Source organism: Apis cerana, linkage group LG3, assembly GCF_029169275.1.
Source record: "Apis cerana isolate GH-2021 linkage group LG3, AcerK_1.0, whole genome shotgun sequence".
Taxonomy (NCBI): Eukaryota; Metazoa; Arthropoda; class Insecta; order Hymenoptera; family Apidae; genus Apis; species Apis cerana.
Genome location: NC_083854.1, coordinates 4,755,662 through 4,775,299, shown reverse-complemented (window position 1 = coordinate 4,775,299; position 19,638 = coordinate 4,755,662). Strand labels below are relative to the sequence as shown.

Genomic DNA, 19,638 nt, shown 5'->3' with positions numbered 1-19,638 from the left:
TTCGTTTAAATACTAGCAATAGCAATTAATAGTAGCAATCATTATAATAAAATAATAGCAAAATTAATGATAGTGCTATTCTTGAAATATTTAAATGGCGCCAAATTCAAAATACTAATTATTTTTCATTCTTTTTAAAAACAAAAATTGGTACATATATAACAAAAACATGTCACAAAACATTATATTTATTCGTAAATATGATTTAGAGGATTACAAATCATGGTTGCGATAAGTCAATTGAAGAATCTATATTTTTTTTAATTGGAAGCATTAAACCACATATCACTTGGTTTGGCCAATGGCTAGTGTTTCATTTGCACATCATTGATGATACTTCTTTCTTCTTGTTTTTTAAGCGCTTAATTAATATATATATATATATATATATATATATATATATATATATATATCTCTTGTGCCTCGAGAATAATTATAACACATTTTTTTATTATTCCTATTATTATTATTATTTTATTATTTTATTATTATTATTATTATTATTATTATTATTATATTGAAAATAATATTATGAAAAATAAATCTTCAATTTTTACTAAATTCGGTCTCGTAATCATTTCCAATCGCTATGAAAAAATGTAATATACGTAAAATTTAAATGGAACACTACATGCTATAATAAACAATATTTTTTTGTAGTATAAAAATTAATTACGGTATTCAGGCCGCTTAAAATTGAATCAAATGAGTATCGAGCACCAAGATCGATTATTATAAAGCACATTTTGTAGAATCCACCTACAAGTTATATTATATGAATAATGAAATGTTTTTTTTTATAAATATCCTAATACATTCCAAAATGATCTTGATTTTATATAACATTCTTTTTTATCGAAAAATACATAAAAAATTATTATAATATTATATATAAAGATATGATAATACACTGACATCACTATATAATTATAATTAATTGTAATTGCATAAATGATTTTTTACAATTATCAATTAAATGCTAATTCTTCATTTTATAAATCCGACAAAACGATGTAACAAAATACCAAATCGTTTATCAATTGTATCCTAATACTTTCTACTACAAAAAAATCCATATATATTAAACACGATCATTACTATTCCAATAACTCTGTAGACAGATTCTCACTTCAACATCGAAAATACATCATTCGATACGTACTGAAAAAGTGGCTTATAAATTATTTTCTTCAAATATACGCTTTCTTTTTAATACAATACAATTGCGCGAATATAATCATATATCGTGTGTGTGTGTATATATATATATATACACGTACACACATATATATGTATATATATATATATTTATTTATTTATATACGTTTGTCTCCGTGTATGCATAGTCGAAATGTAATATCGAAATCATTGGGAAAATTTTCTAACATTTCGACCATGTGTATATATTCGCTGTAGTAAATATAGATAAAATTGTAATGCCAGCTAATATGGCCTGTGAACACTTGGGTAGTTTGAAATTACGCGATGAGCGGCCAACAAGTCACTCTAAACACTTAGTTTTTACACTTTTTTTATCTTTTCTAGTGTATCATGTATACATCGAAATTAATATATATTAGTTTTCAGTAATATATAAATATTTATGTAACAAATAGATATTTAAATAAATTGCGATATAGGTCACACTAAATAACGTGTAAACACGAACATTAAGATACGAAACATTTTCTGATAATAGTGGAAAGTTAACATTTTGCAGTAACATTGTTACCATGGTAACTTGTTTTTGTGTTAAATTTTTTTATTAATTATACAAAACTGGAAAAAAAGTTTGTTTGTTTTGCTAAAACATTCAAGTGGTTAAATTAAATTTTTTATAATAAATACTTTTACAAATGTTATTTGTATGTTTAAAGTTTGAAATATAAATTGCAAAGTTTTTTGAACTCGCATTTCTTTAGGAACTTTCAATTGTACAAATGCAATTCCGTTGCAATATTACATAAACATTTTGTCTAAGACTATCGTGCAGATGTGTTATTGTTTATATTATTGCCATGGAAACGTTATTACTGCTGAAAATATTTTTTAAATGAACAACCGGATATGGAATTTTGAGCGGCGGAGCGGTTGTGGCAGCTGTAAGTCTTCGTTATTTAAATCTATTTGTCTTTTATCTATTCTTTCTTTCTCCGATTTTTTCTTTTCTTTGAATTAATTATACTTAAGCATGTGTACAATATTATTATAAGCGCCGTGTACGGACTTTTAAATATACAAGTAAATTACAGGATGGTTGAACTTATGTATTAACAATATAATTTATGAATCTCTAAAAGTGCTGGAATTTTTCAGTCTGTCGCACTTAGTTTAAATGATGTTTGTGTGTATTCTTTTTTTTTATAGAAATACATACATACATATATATATACATATATATATATATGTATATATATACGAATATCCAACCAACCTGTGGATCATATGTACAAAAAACATAGTAAGTGATTACATGTTAATGGATTAATGAAACATATGCAGTATTTTGACTAATATATGCGAATAATGTATCTTTATAATATTCAGTACATAGTTACCAACGAAAATAAGTAAATAAAACTTCTTCCTCTTGATTATTTATGTTGCAAGAGATTTTTTACTCATAAATATATATTTTTTCATTATATGCTACCAAATAACTGCTGCGTCGCTGCACTTAAAGCATAATCTTAATTAGTACCTTTATTATAATTAAACTTGATTTTAAAAAAAAAAATTAGCTAAATTTAACTGCTGAATATCCAATGAAGCAATGGATATTGGACCTATCCTTTTGCTATTCCATCTATATCTTATAAAATCCCTCCCTGAGACACAAGGATTGGTCATGGATATTTAGCAGTTAGGCCGAAATGCTAAGCATTTTTTCACTATAAGAAGAAGTGGCAGTTAGCCTATTTCGATCATTTCTGTATCTTCTACATTGCCATGTCCAACTCCATTATGTCTACAAATTTTCATGATTTCAATTATTGAAAATATTTGAAAATTAAATTATGATATTATATGCTAGAATATATAATGATATTATGAAATATAATTAATTGAAAAAACTATAACAAAAAAATATATTTACCTATGATTTTGCACATGATTATTATGTAAATGAAAGTGCGTTGTTCGTGGAGAAAAACCACGCATATTGCCTCTACGTGGACTTCTAGCATTTATTACTCGTGGTTGCGAATACATATCTTCAAGTATACTAGGGGCTACATAAGTAAATCCCTAAAAAAAAATAAAAGTAAAAAAATAATATAATATTAATTTAATATTAAAAATTATATAAAGTATTAAAATAAAATTTTACAGAAAATTGACAAAAAAATATATAAAAACATACTTGAAATACTCTATTAGCAGATTCACTTAATGTGTATTCTGCAGGGGAATCTATTGGTGCAGATGTCGTAAATTTTTTATCAAATTGTGATACATCGTCTTCGCTTGCCAATGTTGGTCTAAATGGTGGTTCTAATTTACGAGAGATAACATCATTCCAATTGATATGCTTGAAAAATTGGTGATTTTTTATTTGTTCTGCATCAGACGGACCGGATCCTAATCTTTGTGCAACTTGTCTCTATGAAAATATAAAATTATTGTATTATTATATAATTTAGAATATATATCTTTTGATGATTATGATTTAAAAAATTAACCTTCAACAATTTTCGAATGAGATCTCGAGAATCAGGTGTTAAATATTGTGGAAGATTTAATTTACCACGTAAAATTTTTTCAATAGTTTTTTTTCTATTATCAGATGTAAATGGTGGCTAGAAATTAAAGATACATAAGTTAGATAATTTACAACATTAATCCATCTCAGAATCTAATGATACTTACCGAACCTGTAAGCATATCATACATTAAAGTGCCAAGGCTCCACCAATCTACTGCTTTACCATGTCCACTTCTTGTTAGAATTTCTGGAGCCCTTTCATTAAAATAAAAAATATTAAAATATGAAAATTGATTATAAGATTTTTTTTTCTATAATTGTAAAAATTTCCTTACATATATTCTATAGTACCACAAAATGTGTGTGTAACAGTACCATCTTGTATATGTTCTTTGCATAAACCAAAATCAGTTAATTTTATATGTCCCTCTGCATCTAATAAGATATTTTCTGGTTTTAAATCTCTAAAAATATAATTAATAAAAAAATAATTAATCATTGAAATAACACTATATATCATATATTATATATATACTTTGAATATCAATATATTTAAATTTATATATAGTTAGATTAAAATACCTATAAATAATTCCTTGTAAATGAAGATGTTGAAGGGCCAATATTATTTCTGATAGATAGAAGCTATAAATAAAATTTACATATAGTTTTGAAGAGCATTTATATATACAATAGATTACAATTGAAATAATTATTATAATATTATTTTTCTTACCAAGCAGTTTCTTCAAGAAAAATGCCTTCATCATTTAAATGTCTAAATAATTCACCACCGCACATATATTCCAGAATTAAATATAATTTTCCACCAGTTTGAAAAGCATACATAAGGTCTACGATGAAAGGATGCTGCCATAATCATATACATATTTTAATTTTTATATAATATAGAACATATGATATATATATATTATTTAACAAAATTTAACTTAAAAAATTATTAATTAAATTATTAATTAAAAATTATTGATTAAGTTGTGTAATTATAATAAATAAAAATAAGTAAAAATAAGTAATTTGATATATATTTTTGATAAGTGTTATTTTTAGTTTATATTATTATTAATTAAAATAAATTGATATTGAAAATTAAATGACAAATAATCATAAAAATTATTAAATTAAAATTCATTTATTTGACCTACCTTTACAGCTTCTAAAATATTTCTTTCAGCCTTAGTATGTGCAGTATCTTTCTGGTTCCTTATAATTGAAGCTTTACGTAAGACCTATTTTTTAGATAAATATATTTAACATAAATTTATCAAAAATATAATTAAAAACATGACATATGACATTAAACAAATAAATATAATCTTTTTAAATTAAAAAAAGACAGATACATAATAACATTATCATAATTTATTAAATGAAACATTATTTTCTATATTTAAATACAATAAAATATATATTTTTTCTAGAGAATTTAAAAAAATAATTATTTATATTGAAATAATGAATGATTTATACATAATGATTTATACAAATGAATAGATTTATACATTTTTTTATAAAATTCATAAATACAGAAAGAAAAAATTAATTACAAGAATTTTTTAAATTTTTAATTCAAAAAATTCACATTTAAATATATATATAAAAAAAAGAGGAAAAAAATAATCATTTGAACAATTATATACAAGACAAAGGGAGACAAAGAACTTATATAATACTGAACAAAATAATCAATTAAAATTTTTTACGAAATAAAATCATTATATTACTGAAAATATTATGTCATACATATCGTAAAATATTAATAAATTATATATAAGTAAATAAATCTAATATTTTCCTACCTTCATCGCAAAAATTGTGCCACTGTCATTACCCGTTATTTTACGCACTTGAAAAACCTTGCCATAACCACCCTTCCCAATAACTTTGCATAGCTCGAAATCCTGTGGTCCAGCTCTTTCCCTTCCGCGATTAACATTTTGTTCTGATATTGGAACTGTCTCGACACCTTCCGAGCTAACAGAGCATGAAAATTGTCATTATCATGAAAATTTTCAGGCATGATAGATATATAAGCGGAAAGGAAAGCTTACTCACTCGGTTATTTCATTCACATTTGGATTCGCATCGTATTCTTCCTATGTGAAAAGAAAAACGTATAGGAACAGCGTTATGGAACGTGAAATGAAAATGACGATAAGGAAACTGGAGTGCTCGTGTGTGGATGAAGAATTACCTCGCCAATCTCGATAACATCATCATCAGACTCGTCCCTATTTACCGTATCTGCATCGTGTAATTCAATATCAAAAACTGCAGCCATTCTATGCGCAGCTAACTTAAATCCAACGAGATTTCGCGGCTATTGTAAAAACGAATTATTTTTCTTGTAATAAACAACGATACACAATATTGTTACACAGTCAAAACCTTGAATTACTGCGAACAAGCTGCCCTGTCCCAGAGCATACCAAACACCCTCGCCTTACACACACTCCGATTGGCCATAGAATCTCGTCATCGTCATGTTATCGGAGTGGGAGGGTGGATGCTTCGACCAATCGGATAATGATGTTCAAGTTCTATATAAAAGGAATTGACAACTACGGAATTCTACGCACTATTGCCAAGTTTTCTCGGTAGGATATTCCGCGGTTTATTTAAATATTACAATTTTACTAATTAGAAAAATTGATATATATATATATATATATATATATATATATATATATATATTATTGAAGTTATGCATTATTGAAATATCAAACATATGAAATAGAAATTAAAATATTTATTATGTGAACATTTGCATATTATAATATAATAAAATAATAATATGTATATCACATATATATAAATATTGTATATTATATATCATATAGAATATTCTGTTATTTATTGAATAAATATTTAATTAATATTAATATTTCAAATATATCTCAAATATAATAAAATCTTTTTGTAAATTGTATTTTATTACAATATTTTACTCACAATATTAAATTAGCTTTATTAATTAGAATTTTTATATTCAACTCAATTAATCAGAAATTTTACTACTTATCGTCTCGATATCAACCAAAAATATCTCGCATAGGTGTCACCTTTTTACAGTTGATAAGAGACTATTGCACACTAATATATCATGTAATAAAAAAAAATCGTAAAATTTTAATATCATTATACTTATTGTTCAAAGAGAAATAATAGAAAATGGTTTTACGTCATCACGTTGAAGGATTCGAAAATTTTTTCGAATTTATGAAAAATTTTAAATCTAATGAATCAATTTACATACTTTATACTGGAAAAAAACTTCCTAACGGCAAAAGTTGGTGTCCAGACTGTGTTGAAGGTACAATCTTTCGATCGTCGTCATTTATTTCATACATAACCTAAACTATATATTTTCATACATAACATAAATTTGTATGTAACTTACCAGATTTTTGCATAAAATAATTTAGAATTAGTAATTATTTATCATATGTATATTTTTATATAATTATAATAAAAATTAAAGTATATTTTAGTGTTTCAAAATATTCTTGTGAATAAATCAACAATATATATATGTGAGGATAAACAAAATTATATCTTTGTTATAGCTGAACCTTTTATAGAAGAAGGATTTAAAATAGCTCCTACATCAGCACATTTAATTGAAGTTGAAGTTGGAGATCGGCCGTAGTAAATATTTTATATATCAATATATATATATATATATATAAATCAAATATTTTATATATTATATTAATATATTATTTTTGAAAAGTAATTAATTTATAAAATACTTTCTTCTTTTAGTTGGAAAGATTTAAATTGTCCATTTCGAGCAAATTCAGTTACAAAATTAAAAGTTCTACCTACTTTAGCAAAATGGGGTACACAAAAACGTTTGGAAGGAAATCAATGTTTAAAACTTGATCTAATTGAAATGTTACTTGCTGATGAAGATGATTAGATAGTTCTATTCTACATGATGATATGGATATCCAAAATGAATAATTGTGTAAGTTTATAAAAAATGAATTTGAAGTTTCCTACAATATTAATTTTTATTAATACATATTGTAGTCAAATTTTCTACATTTTTTTATACATAATAATACAATTATAATACAGATAAAATAAAAATAATTTTTATAATGAAATTTAACATCCATAAATTTATATATAAAGTTAAATAAATTATTTTTAAATTCATTTCTATAAAACCTATAAAAAATGCCATTAAATTCTTAATATTTCTTAATATAAATTATAATTAGATATAATACAAATAAAGAAGAAAAAATAAAGATAACAAAAAAATAATTTTCTTCAAATATCAATAATCTATAGAATATATTTATTAAAAAATATTTATGTATTTATTATTACTTTTTATTTATAAAGTCGCTGATATTATTTCTTGCGATTGTGATGGTGGTATAACTTTCACGGAATAATGAATTTTTTTATTTCTCATTATACTATAAGTATTATCAAAGACAATAGAATCTAAAATAGATAAAATTATGAATAAAATATGTTTGATATATTTACGATTAAAACGCGATGTATACTCACATGTAGAAGGTACTTCACAAGTCAGAATTCCAATTTCATCTAATTGATGAGCAGCTACTCGTCGCATAGGTATCACTTCCTTTTGCATTCCATTATCATCTTTCTTTACAATACCAAATTTAATATCATGATTTTCGGTTCGAAATTCCCAACTATAATCATTCACAATTAATAAATACAATTAATAAATTTTCATAATTCTCATAATTCTCATAATTAATTTATAAATTTGTTTATACCTTAATAAAGATCCTATCTCGAGTGCTGTCATATTAAGTTCCAATTTTCCACCTTTCTTAATTGTGACTGTTGTAAAGTTCTCTTTACTATCATTAGTCACATACATTTCTTGAGGAATCTTGCCACCAAGACAAATCTGAACATAAACAGAAATTTTGATTAAAAATTGTATGTACTATGTACTATGTAATTGATATAATATTAATATTGATGTTCTTTCTTACAATTTCTTATTCTAATATAAATAATATATAAAATTTAAATAAATGAATTCAATTGGTAAGAACTTAGTTATTGAATATCAATTAAAATTTCGTTTTAATAAGTCATTTCTGATAAATATTCTATTGTATTTTTATATAGTTAACAAAACTTTATTTAAACTTTAGAAATGATGTAAATTTTTTTCTTTCTTCACCTTTGTTCCAAGTTTTGGATTGCTATCAGGATCCTTAAGAGTACCTCCAAAAAAAGCAGGTACTTGATCTTTTGAAATGTTACTAAATATTGCTGCTTGCCATTTAGAAGGATCTGTTTTAAATATTTGAATCTTTGACAGAGTATATTCATTCATGAACTTTTTCGCTACCGAAAACGCAAAAGCAAATACTTTCGGAGCTATAAAAATATATAATTACATTAATAATATATATGATTATATCATTATATAGTTATATATATTATATTATAAAGTATATACCATTAATGATATAACAAGTTTTCAAAATCTCCGGATAATTAGCCTCATACATTTGGATTAAGGTAATTACAACTTCTCCAGCTAAAATAAAATAAAATTATTAAACTATTATAAAAACTTCAAATTTTATCTTTTTGGCAAAAAAACTATTAACTGATATATAATATGAAATATATATATGAAAAAAACTTCAATTTAATAAGGATTACATCACTATCATTTTAAAAATTTATAGGATACAAAACACTACTTCATCTTATATAAGAATTTCATTACTCAATATTTTGTTTTTATAGATTTTGCGCATATAATGAATTAAAAAGATTTCTTGTAAGAATACTTTCAAAAATCAAATGTACCATAAAAGACTTATGTAATAATGATAGATTACATGATGCATATAAATTTTACCTGGTCTCCAAAGATACTGTCTTAAATTGAATCCCTGCATATCAAATATTACAACTACCTGACCAGCCAAAGGACCGTGTTTTAACATTTGCTCTCTACACAACATTAAATATTCTTCAAGACATTTTATCGTCATTTTTATCATATCCATACGTGAAACAACGTGCAAAATACCATAAAGATCAAGCGCATCGAAATATACAACAATAACTGTAAAAATATCAGAATTTCTTAGAATAATTAATAATATTTCTAAGAATTGTTTTTAATTTGATTATTTTTGATAAACTTAACATATTTATCTCATTATTAAGAGTTAATAAATAAAAAAGATTTATACCTGGTGCCCCATCTTTATCGAAACCACATAAACCATGAGGTAGATAATCTTTCAAAATTTTAGGAGGATCCCATTTAGTTAATTTATCAACTTCCCATTGTTTTCGCCACTCCATAGACTGAAAAATTATTTAAATTAATTATAAAATGTCGAATGTCTTTGGATCAAAACAATGTTTCAATCTTTTTGAAAAGTTATATATAATGAAATTAAAAAGATATAAAGTTAGAAGATTTCATAGATCATTAAAACTAAAAAAATATTAGTTCAAGAAATTTAAAAATTCTATATCCAAAGAACATTTTTGATTCTAAATTTATGTTTTTAAATAGAATTGAAAGCATTAATCGAATAGAGTTGAGAAATATGATTTCTAGTTTCCTTGAAAAGGAGAAAGGCAATATAGTTGCAATCAATATGTTGCAATATCCGGAATTCTAAATACACGAAAGAAGAAAAGTAGAAAAAATAAAATATATTCGTATATTTAAAACATTTTATTATTACATATTATTTTTAAATATTATTTAATTGTAAAAAGCTATAATGACTTATGGATAAAATTACATCATTAAATTGTGTATTGAATTCCTTATTTTACAATTTAACAGTAATATAGAAAATTGTAATCATTTATTAAATGAAATCTACTTTCTTTCATAATTTGTTTTTTCTTTTGTTATAATGGAACTTATAATGGAATATATAAAATATAAATATAAGAGGAAATATATACAGAAAGTCAACATATGAATATAAAATATTATATTATGTTTATATTGCAATTTGTTATACTCTCTTTTTATCTCTTAGTTGCAGTTATAATGAATATGTTTTTTGATGAATTAATGTTCTAATAAAGATATTAATAAAATCAAATAAATTAATTTTTAAATGTAAATCATTTTCTATAATCATTTGTATAACTATTGCAGTAATTTTTTCATATATAAATCCACATTATAAGGGATTAGGAATATAGAATCCTTAATTATATATAATAATTCATGATATTTTAAAATATTTTAAAATCTAATGCAAATAAATTTATATTATTTTAGAAACAATTGTATAAACAATATACAAATATGTATCTAATTCATTAATTAAATAATTATACAAAATATACATCGACCAAATGAGAATATAATAGAAAAAATTCATGTTGCTAATGATTTAACACGATAACATCTAAAAACATCCAAAACAATAAAAAATGCCAAAAAATTCATTTTTTTTCTTTCTGTTGATCACTAGTCCGTAAAATGAACTTTTTCATATTCATTAACATTTCAATCTATAAATCAATGAAATTTCAGAAAATTGTGAAATATATTCCTTTAAACTTTTCTAATTAAATTTGTCGCTAAATTTAAGTAAAAAAATTGAAGTTTAAATTTGGAGTCGCGAAGTCAAACGCAAAATATGGATAATTGATTATATGAAATATGGATATCAATTATAATAATCGATGGTATGAATGTACAACTTATCATTATTATGTCTAGATCTAAATTTCTAGATAAGATTACAATTAAAAAAAGTAGATCTAAATTTCTAAATAAGATTACGATAAAAAAAGTATGCAGTTCGAATATATTTTTTCATTCGGTATGATTTTTTTTAAAATTATATTTGATAATGTTAGAATCAATCAAAAAAGGTAAATTTTAAATTTTTCTATTTGTAATTTATGAAAAATATATATTTATTTTCATTTATTTTCATATATTATATCGTTCATTTATTTATATTAATAATTATTTATTTAAATTTTGTTTAAATTATATTATGAATTTAATATTAACTAATATAATTAACATTGTTTGATATTTTATTTCAATTTGTTTAAAATCAATAAATTGATTTCAAAAATTATTTATTTTGCATGTATTTTTATTACTTTTGCAAGCAAAGAAATAATATATTTAAGTTAATATGTTTTTATTAAAATAAAATATAATAAATACTACATGAAATGTTTCATAATAACAAATTAAAAAAAGACTTAATAAATTTATGAATTTTATTAAAATTTATTAAAAAAACATATGATTCATTCAGAAAGATTTACTATTTTCCAAATATTTTTCATAAATAATATACTTCTATTTTTCATAAATAATACTTCTTATCTTTTTCTAAATAATTTTGTTTTCTATATTAGTTAGATAAGAAAAATTTTATTTTTAGATTCTATTGTTTTTTTAAACATTTAAAAATATTATTTGATAAATTTTTTTTGAATTTGATTCAATTGGCAATGTATATTGCATTTTATTAGAAAAAATAAATAATATAAAATAACAATGGATTTAAAAAATAAAACATTTAACACAAATTTAATGAACTTATACGTATTGAAATTAATTTAATGATGTTTAATTAGTGTAATAATCAAATTTTTAATCGCATGATTTTGTATAGTGTAAATATAGGATGCATAAGAAATATGTGAAAGTACAGAGTAAGTTTGAACGAAGTTGTCCCCCTTTCAAAAGAATTTTTTCGAAACAGAAATGTTTATTTATTATTCAGTTTCTACGAAGATGGATAAGATGGAAAAAGAGAAGAAAAATGAACATAATTGGATCGCATTAGTAATTATATGTATTACGTGTATATGCAAAAACATACATATATATATGCAAAAACACTTATATGTATATATGTAAAAACTTACATCACGCAGCATCTTCTCCGCAGCAACTGGATCCCATTTTCTTGCTGAAAATAACGTATTTTTATTTAAAAATATTTATTATAAACATTTAAAATAAAATTATTTAAACTTTATCTTAAACTTAAAATCAATTAAAAATATCTAAAATAATTAAAAAATATATCAAAACTATGAAATGTATCAAATATATTCATTTTCATTTTAAATTTCATGATCAATATTTCATCATATATATATAATGAAATATTTAAAAATATGTTTATTCACTGATATCAGTTTTTTTATTGTATTATAATAAAAATAGTAAAATATTTAAATATCTTTTTAAAATTTTTAAGATTTTATTATTCTTTTATTTAACTTTATTTATCTAATAATATATTTAGTTTTATTAACGAAAATACATTAATTTAATTTGATTTTCAATAAAATATAAAATTATTTCAGTATTCAAAATAATCATTTTGATCCTCAAGATTTCAAGATTTTTACATTCAATTTAAATCAAGAAATATTTACATTTTATAAATTTCTTTTAATGCATATTTTATCTAGGTTATTAATAATGCTTAAAAAAAAGAGATTAATTTCTTAATGACATTTTATATAAATTTTGTAAGATTATGTCTTGTTTGAAAAAATAATTAAGACAAATAATCGAAAAGATAAAAGAATTCTTAGTAATTTTATCAAAAATTTTCTTAGAAGTCGTGATTTATTATTATTATTATATATTATTATATATTAAATTCGGATAAAAATTTTAAACTGCACAACTTTTTTTTTTAATTGTGAAAAAAATAATTGAAATAAAATTTTTTTACTGAGTCGTAATTTATTCGAGCAAAAAATTTTAAAATTACTGAATAATTTAATAAAATAATCGTGCCATTGACTTTGAATCAATCAATAAGGAAAATATCTCAATAAAACACTAAAAATGAATATATATATTTATTGCCTTTAAACATATAAAAGCAACAATTTACTGTACACATTTATCGTATTATTTTTATTAAAACATAAAAATTTAAGCGCAATTAAATTAAAAGCAAAGATAATTTTCCAAGTTAGATTTTTTTCAGGCTATTCATTTAATGCATATAATATTAAAATATCTTATAAACAATTACAAGAATTATAATAAATTACAAGAATTTTTACCTCGAAGCCAACGTAGTAGAAAGTTATCGTCATGATGCGGTTGTGTTACATCTTGAACTGCCTTCCTAAACTGAATACATCAAATTATATAATTAAATGATTTTTTTTTTCATTTCATATATGAAAATTAGAATTTAAATTAAAATTAAATTAGTTTATTTTATCGCGATATTAATTACTTTTCATTTTTCTTTAATTCTTCATAATTGTTATTATTATTACTATATTATCATATTAACATTACAGTTTATTTATTGAATAATTAATATAGTATATTATTTTGTATTTTTTAAATCAGAGAGAGAAACTGTAATTAATTTTTAATGATAGAAACAAACGAATGTACGGTAAAGATTCTAAATTTCAGGCAAGTAATATATAATAAAATTGAAATAGTAACATACTATTAAACTGAAACAAATATACTTTATAAATTATAACAAAAAAGAACTGTAGAAACTATGTAACTAAATTATACTTTTTCTAGCAGATTACGATAGACTATGTACACCTGTAATTATATGACATAATAAAAAGATAAAACTTGGAATGTGTGCTTCTATGCACAATTTGTAAATAATTTATCTGCTACTAGGATATTATATTATTTGTTCACTTTTTATTTATGATTTGTAGTGAAAGCAAAATGTTTTTCAGAGAAATGCAATGATGATTTTACGATCAGCACAAAAATCTTCGATTATTTCGCTTTGTACTGTTCACAAAACCACTTGTATTTACTTTCACATTATCAGACTTTTTTACAGGTCAACCCACTCCGGTTACCCATAACCGAAATACCAGTTACCAATACATACCGACATGTATCGAATTAATAATGAAATTTTTTTTTTATTTTTTCTTTCTTTTTTTCATTTTTTAAATAAAATTGTTTTAAATTTCTTAAAATTATACTTAATTAAATTAAACATTGAGAAAAATAGCAATTAAAAAATCATGATATATTATAAGATTGATATATATGAAATATATCTTTTAAATTTGATGAGCAAACTCTATTTATTAAATATTATTTCATCATCAATTGTTAATAATAATTTATTGATATACAAATTTATATTTTTGTAAAAATAACTAAATGAATAAATAAAAATTCATTTTATCTATTAAATTTTATAACGTTATTTTAAATATAGTTTTTTTAATTATTTACTTTTTAATTTTTAATTTTTATCACAAATGCATAATTAACAATTGAGTTATTAATCATATTAAAGAAGAAAAAATTAAAATTATAATGAAGTTTGTAAAAATAAAAATAATAATGATATTCATTATGAATAATCAGAATATGCACATAATATTTTTATATTATTTTCTTACTAAAAAATAAAAAGATGTAAAAATGAAGAGATCATATGATAAAGATTTCTTCTGTTTTATATTTATTCTAATTTATGTTATTCTATTATGTTATTTATGTTAACTGTTTTTTACTAGTTTTTTCTGAATATTCAAAATGTCATATATATTATATTATATATATCTTTCATAAATATCCTTCATACCATCTCACTCGTACATTTTACAATTATAGTCCAAGAGATAGTCCAAGTAATTATGAGATAGTCGATTTTACAAAAAATATGCAAAATTAATTGAAATTTAATCTGTATTAATTTAAATCTTAAAAAACTTCATAAATTATAACATATAATTGATATTTAATTATATAAAAAATTAAATATATATGTATATATATGTATAAAAAGTATAAATCTACAACACATATTCAATAACAATAAAAATACTATTACAAAATATTATAAAAAATTTGAAAAAAATCAATATTTTTTTATAAAAACATTTTGTATAATTTCTTATTTAGAATAATGTAGAATAAATAGGAAATTATTGTAGTTCTCAATCAATTAATAAAACATTTCTACTATGCACACGATGTTAACTATATTCTTATATCATGTAGCATAATTCTCGAAAACTTGATGAAACTGACTTATAAGTATAGATTTATGTATAAGCAATAAGCAAATATAATGAGCGAAAAGAGATTTCGGACTTATGTATCTGACTAATCTTTGTCACATAAAATTACATATATATCTACAAAGAACGACAGAATAAAGAAAGTGCCGTTTTACACGAGGTACCGTTTCCTTTCGATCATCATAGTGTTTGAATAAAAAAAACTACTTCTGTTTAGAGAAACACAAGTATAGTAAGAATTGCCTTTTACGAGGAGAGAATCTGAAATCGTTTAAAATGTGGATAGATTTAGCGATTCTCAAAAAAAGAAATCAGCGACCATAGACAAAAGAAATGTAGATGGGAATGCACGGTCCAAATCGCGCGATAAAAAGGTTTTCATTCGGGTGAAATTCATCAAATAATAACACGTTTTCGAACAACGAAAGCGATGGTAAAAAACATGCCCGTTCCTAATGACATAGAATGAAAGTTTTAAAGGAATAGGAAACAATAATAAAATAATCGTAGATAAATTGTAATAACAGTTCATTAATTGAACAGAATTGATTTTGAAAAGATGTGAATGATAACATATGATAATCATCATTGATTAATAGTTATATAATTAAAAAAAAGAAAATCATTATATTATATATTAAGTTAAAATATAATCATTTTGTTATGTAGATAACCTGATAGAAGTCATAAGATCTCAAAAAAAAATTAAAAAAATTAAAGTTAAAAAAATAAAAAAATTGATATTGAAATTTTGAGATTATTTTCTAAATTATTCTTTAATTATTTTATAATAATATAAAGTTATTCTTTAAATTTCTCTAAATTTTTTTCTTTAGAAAGTTTTACTTTTACTAATTGTGAACCATTGATGATACACATTTATATCCTTTATTATCATTAAATATCAATAATATTTAAAAAAATTTACCAAAAAAATATGTTAAACACTTTTTATATATCATCATTGACCTCTAGTGTCATATGTTTTTTAAAATCGAGTCATTGACTTACTTTCATCAATGCAAATCGTTGGTTGTCCTCCAATCCCACTATTTTCATCATTTTCGTTTTTTTTTTATTTGTCTTTTAACTATTATTTCAGTTCTTCTTTTTCCTTGATACCTATATTTAATTATATATTTATTATATTATATTATATAATTATTTGATTTATATTATCCATTCAAATACGGAATATCGAAACAATTCATATTTAATTATAAACAACAACATTTGATTGTATTGAGCATGATTATACAGATATTTAAATAGCTAATACATACAAATCAACTTTATTATCATACCAACCTTATTTTTTCGAATATACTTGAACTAATTATAGTAATTTAAACTATGCTGTGTCATACAAGATTTTTTTTTCTTGATCTTTAATTTGTTGTTGTATTTGCTAAAATAATAAATAATAATATTCACATGTATAAATGTAATGATTATTATTATTTTTTAAGAATGCAATAAAATTACAAGAAATTAAAAACAACTTTGAAAATAATTCTTCTATTATTAAAATTTTTAGAACAAATATGAACATCAATATGAAATACATTTAATTTTTTATAATGAATAAATTTTAATAGATACAATAGATTGTACGTAATTTAATAGAATGTACATAATAATTTATGATATAAAATTTAGAGAATTCTTGATAACTTGGTAACTTATTTATTTTTTTCGTTAATAAATTAGAAAAAATTTAATATAATATAGACATAGCATATATTATTGTATGATAATCAATTTATTATTATACATAGGAATAAACTCACTTTATATTTCAAAATTATAAATGTTAAAATCAATTCTTATTTTTTTTATAAAATAATAAATATGTAAATATATATATATATATATATATATATATATATATATATATAAGGTTAGACAAAAAACATGATTTAACTGAATGATGCTTTTTTATGAAAAAAAATTTATATCTATTAATTTATTAATTTATTTTATTCGTTTTCTTGTATCTTTTAAAAAATATATTAAAGAATGTATTACCGATTAAATAATTAAAATTTAAAAAAAATTACATGAACATCTATATAATTACAATTCTTGATCAAATATAAGTGATCGATATTAATTCGATAAAATTCAATCGATATTATAAAGAAATATATTATATAATATTATCAAATTAAGATATGAAATTATCATAATAAATCATAAAGAAATCATTATTATAAAAAAATATTATTTAATGAATATTATTAAAAAAATTAATATAATCGATACAATAATTACCATACTTCAACTTCTCTCCGCATATATGTACAAAATGTATGTTGCAATCAAATAAATTCCCTTTAACTCCTTTAATTTCGTAATCACTATTTAAAATGCACTTTGAACTATTTAAAAAAAAAATTAATGAAATAAATGAATTTATAACTTTTCTTCAAAAAACTTTTGTATATCTATTAAATCGTCAACATGTTACGTTGTCACTTGGCGCGTAAGCATGTTCGAATAATGAATCGTTATTGCGTTTGTGTTTCGCGGTAACAGGCTTAGTTTATGGCGCAACAGGTGTCTCTTGTGATCATCGTGCTCCAGTTCAAGAATCAATTTTCTACTAAAAATGAATATTGCGCGCTGACTGACACTCGAAGAGTGGGTACCGTTCTGTTCTACGCTGTATTCATGATGCCTGGGGCGCTACCGTACTAGGGGATACCCCACCACTTGTCCGTTCGTGTCCAAGTTTATAATAGAGAAACATAAATCAATCAAAAGTTTTTTCAATTATTTTTAAATTGGAAATATTTGATAACGTGTTAAGATATGAGTTCTTCCTCCTCCGCAGATTACAGCGTACGTTGGGAAAAATGTAGTATTGGATTGGATCATTTTGAATGCGCGCGAATTTGTGAGTAACTACAGTTAAGATTATTTGAAAACTATGATTATTATTAACTGATTATTATGATTTAATCTTTCGATATTTCATTTTAATAAATTTATATTATATGCTAATCAATGATTAATCGATCAGCGTTTTTATTACATATTTATATCAAAGTAACCTTGATAATTTTTGGTTTACGGACGCCATATTTATTTATATAATATGTAAATATATAATACTATTATAAGTAGTTTGTGGGTCAGTTGAAAGAAAATTTGATACTCAATTTTATACTGCCATTTCGAAGTATCACTAATGCCATCTGTAGAAAAATTCTCATATTATCTGTGATGAAAATATTGACAATCACTAGTATTCAACTCGATCGATCTCTTGTTTTCGTACATCTAGTTATGGCGTAGGATAAATGGAACATCTTATGTGATTTTTCGTCGAATAAGTTCAATATTATTAATTTTAAAATCCATATTTTGATTAATTAGCATTGAGAAAGTGATTTATGTAATTGTATTATAATTATTTAGTTGAACTTGCATCAAAGAATGCAGTTTTGTTTCAAGCGATACATTATCGGCGTTTTGTGCCGACATAACTTTCGACAAGAAAACAGATTATACGACAGAATATATTCATCGATATCGAGATTAAACAAATTCTATCGCTATCAGAATCTTATCAAGTAAGTAATTTCTTATAATTATTTTATATTTTAAACAATACCAATCCGAAAATATTGATTATTTGCATTCTGATTATCTATTAAAACAATCGTAATAAAAAAAATTAATTACATTAAAAAATATTTAAGTATATTGAATCTAAACGATATTTATTGAATCTAGTTTGAATTATAATTCATATATCATCTTTTTTTATTTTTTTTTATTCATAATATCTGTAATTTTTATGTTATTTGTAATCTAACCTTATAAAAATTATAATTTTTTAAATATTATAATATAATATTTTAAACAAA

At 22.2% G+C, this 19,638-nt stretch overlaps 3 protein-coding genes across 5 annotated transcripts; 1 reads left to right on the top strand and 2 right to left on the bottom strand.

The window, feature by feature from the left end:
- Positions 1–172: 172 nt before the first annotated feature.
- LOC107993889 (ribosomal protein S6 kinase beta-1) lies at positions 173–6,198 on the bottom strand. Its single transcript, XM_017050556.3, has 12 exons — positions 5,922–6,198; positions 5,783–5,823; positions 5,527–5,701; positions 4,873–4,956; positions 4,443–4,576; positions 4,289–4,351; positions 4,042–4,170; positions 3,871–3,961; positions 3,684–3,800; positions 3,365–3,604; positions 3,098–3,249; positions 173–2,968 (listed from the first exon to the last, which is right to left on the bottom strand). The coding sequence occupies exons 1-12, from the start codon at positions 6,006–6,008 to the stop codon at positions 2,911–2,913; spliced, it is 1,371 nt and encodes a 456-aa protein (XP_016906045.1). The 5' UTR covers positions 6,009–6,198; the 3' UTR covers positions 173–2,910.
- Positions 6,199–6,540: 342 nt separating this feature from the next.
- On the top strand, positions 6,541–7,839 carry LOC107993864 (thioredoxin domain-containing protein 17). Its single transcript, XM_017050512.3, has 3 exons — positions 6,541–7,040; positions 7,294–7,375; positions 7,493–7,839. Exons 1-3 carry the CDS (start codon positions 6,899–6,901, stop codon positions 7,647–7,649), a joined length of 381 nt encoding a protein of 126 aa, XP_016906001.1. The 5' UTR covers positions 6,541–6,898; the 3' UTR covers positions 7,650–7,839.
- On the bottom strand, positions 7,725–18,617 carry LOC107993858 (SEC14-like protein 2). 3 transcript variants are annotated; one of them, XM_017050496.3, is made up of 11 exons: positions 18,038–18,616; positions 16,775–16,885; positions 13,796–13,865; positions 12,632–12,675; positions 9,949–10,066; positions 9,609–9,818; positions 9,198–9,278; positions 8,916–9,115; positions 8,497–8,633; positions 8,258–8,409; positions 7,725–8,188 (listed from the first exon to the last, which is right to left on the bottom strand). In XM_017050496.3, the coding sequence occupies exons 2-11, from the start codon at positions 16,823–16,825 to the stop codon at positions 8,076–8,078; spliced, it is 1,176 nt and encodes a 391-aa protein (XP_016905985.1). In that variant the 5' UTR covers positions 16,826–16,885; positions 18,038–18,616; the 3' UTR covers positions 7,725–8,075. The 3 variants fall into 3 exon arrangements, with proteins under 3 accessions (XP_016905985.1, XP_028520648.1, XP_016905986.1); XM_028664847.2 differs by lacking the exon at positions 18,038–18,616 and adding an exon at positions 17,072–17,176; XM_017050497.3 differs by lacking the exon at positions 16,775–16,885 and having other exon boundaries at positions 18,038–18,617.
- Between the last annotated feature and the right edge of the window lie 1,021 nt (positions 18,618–19,638).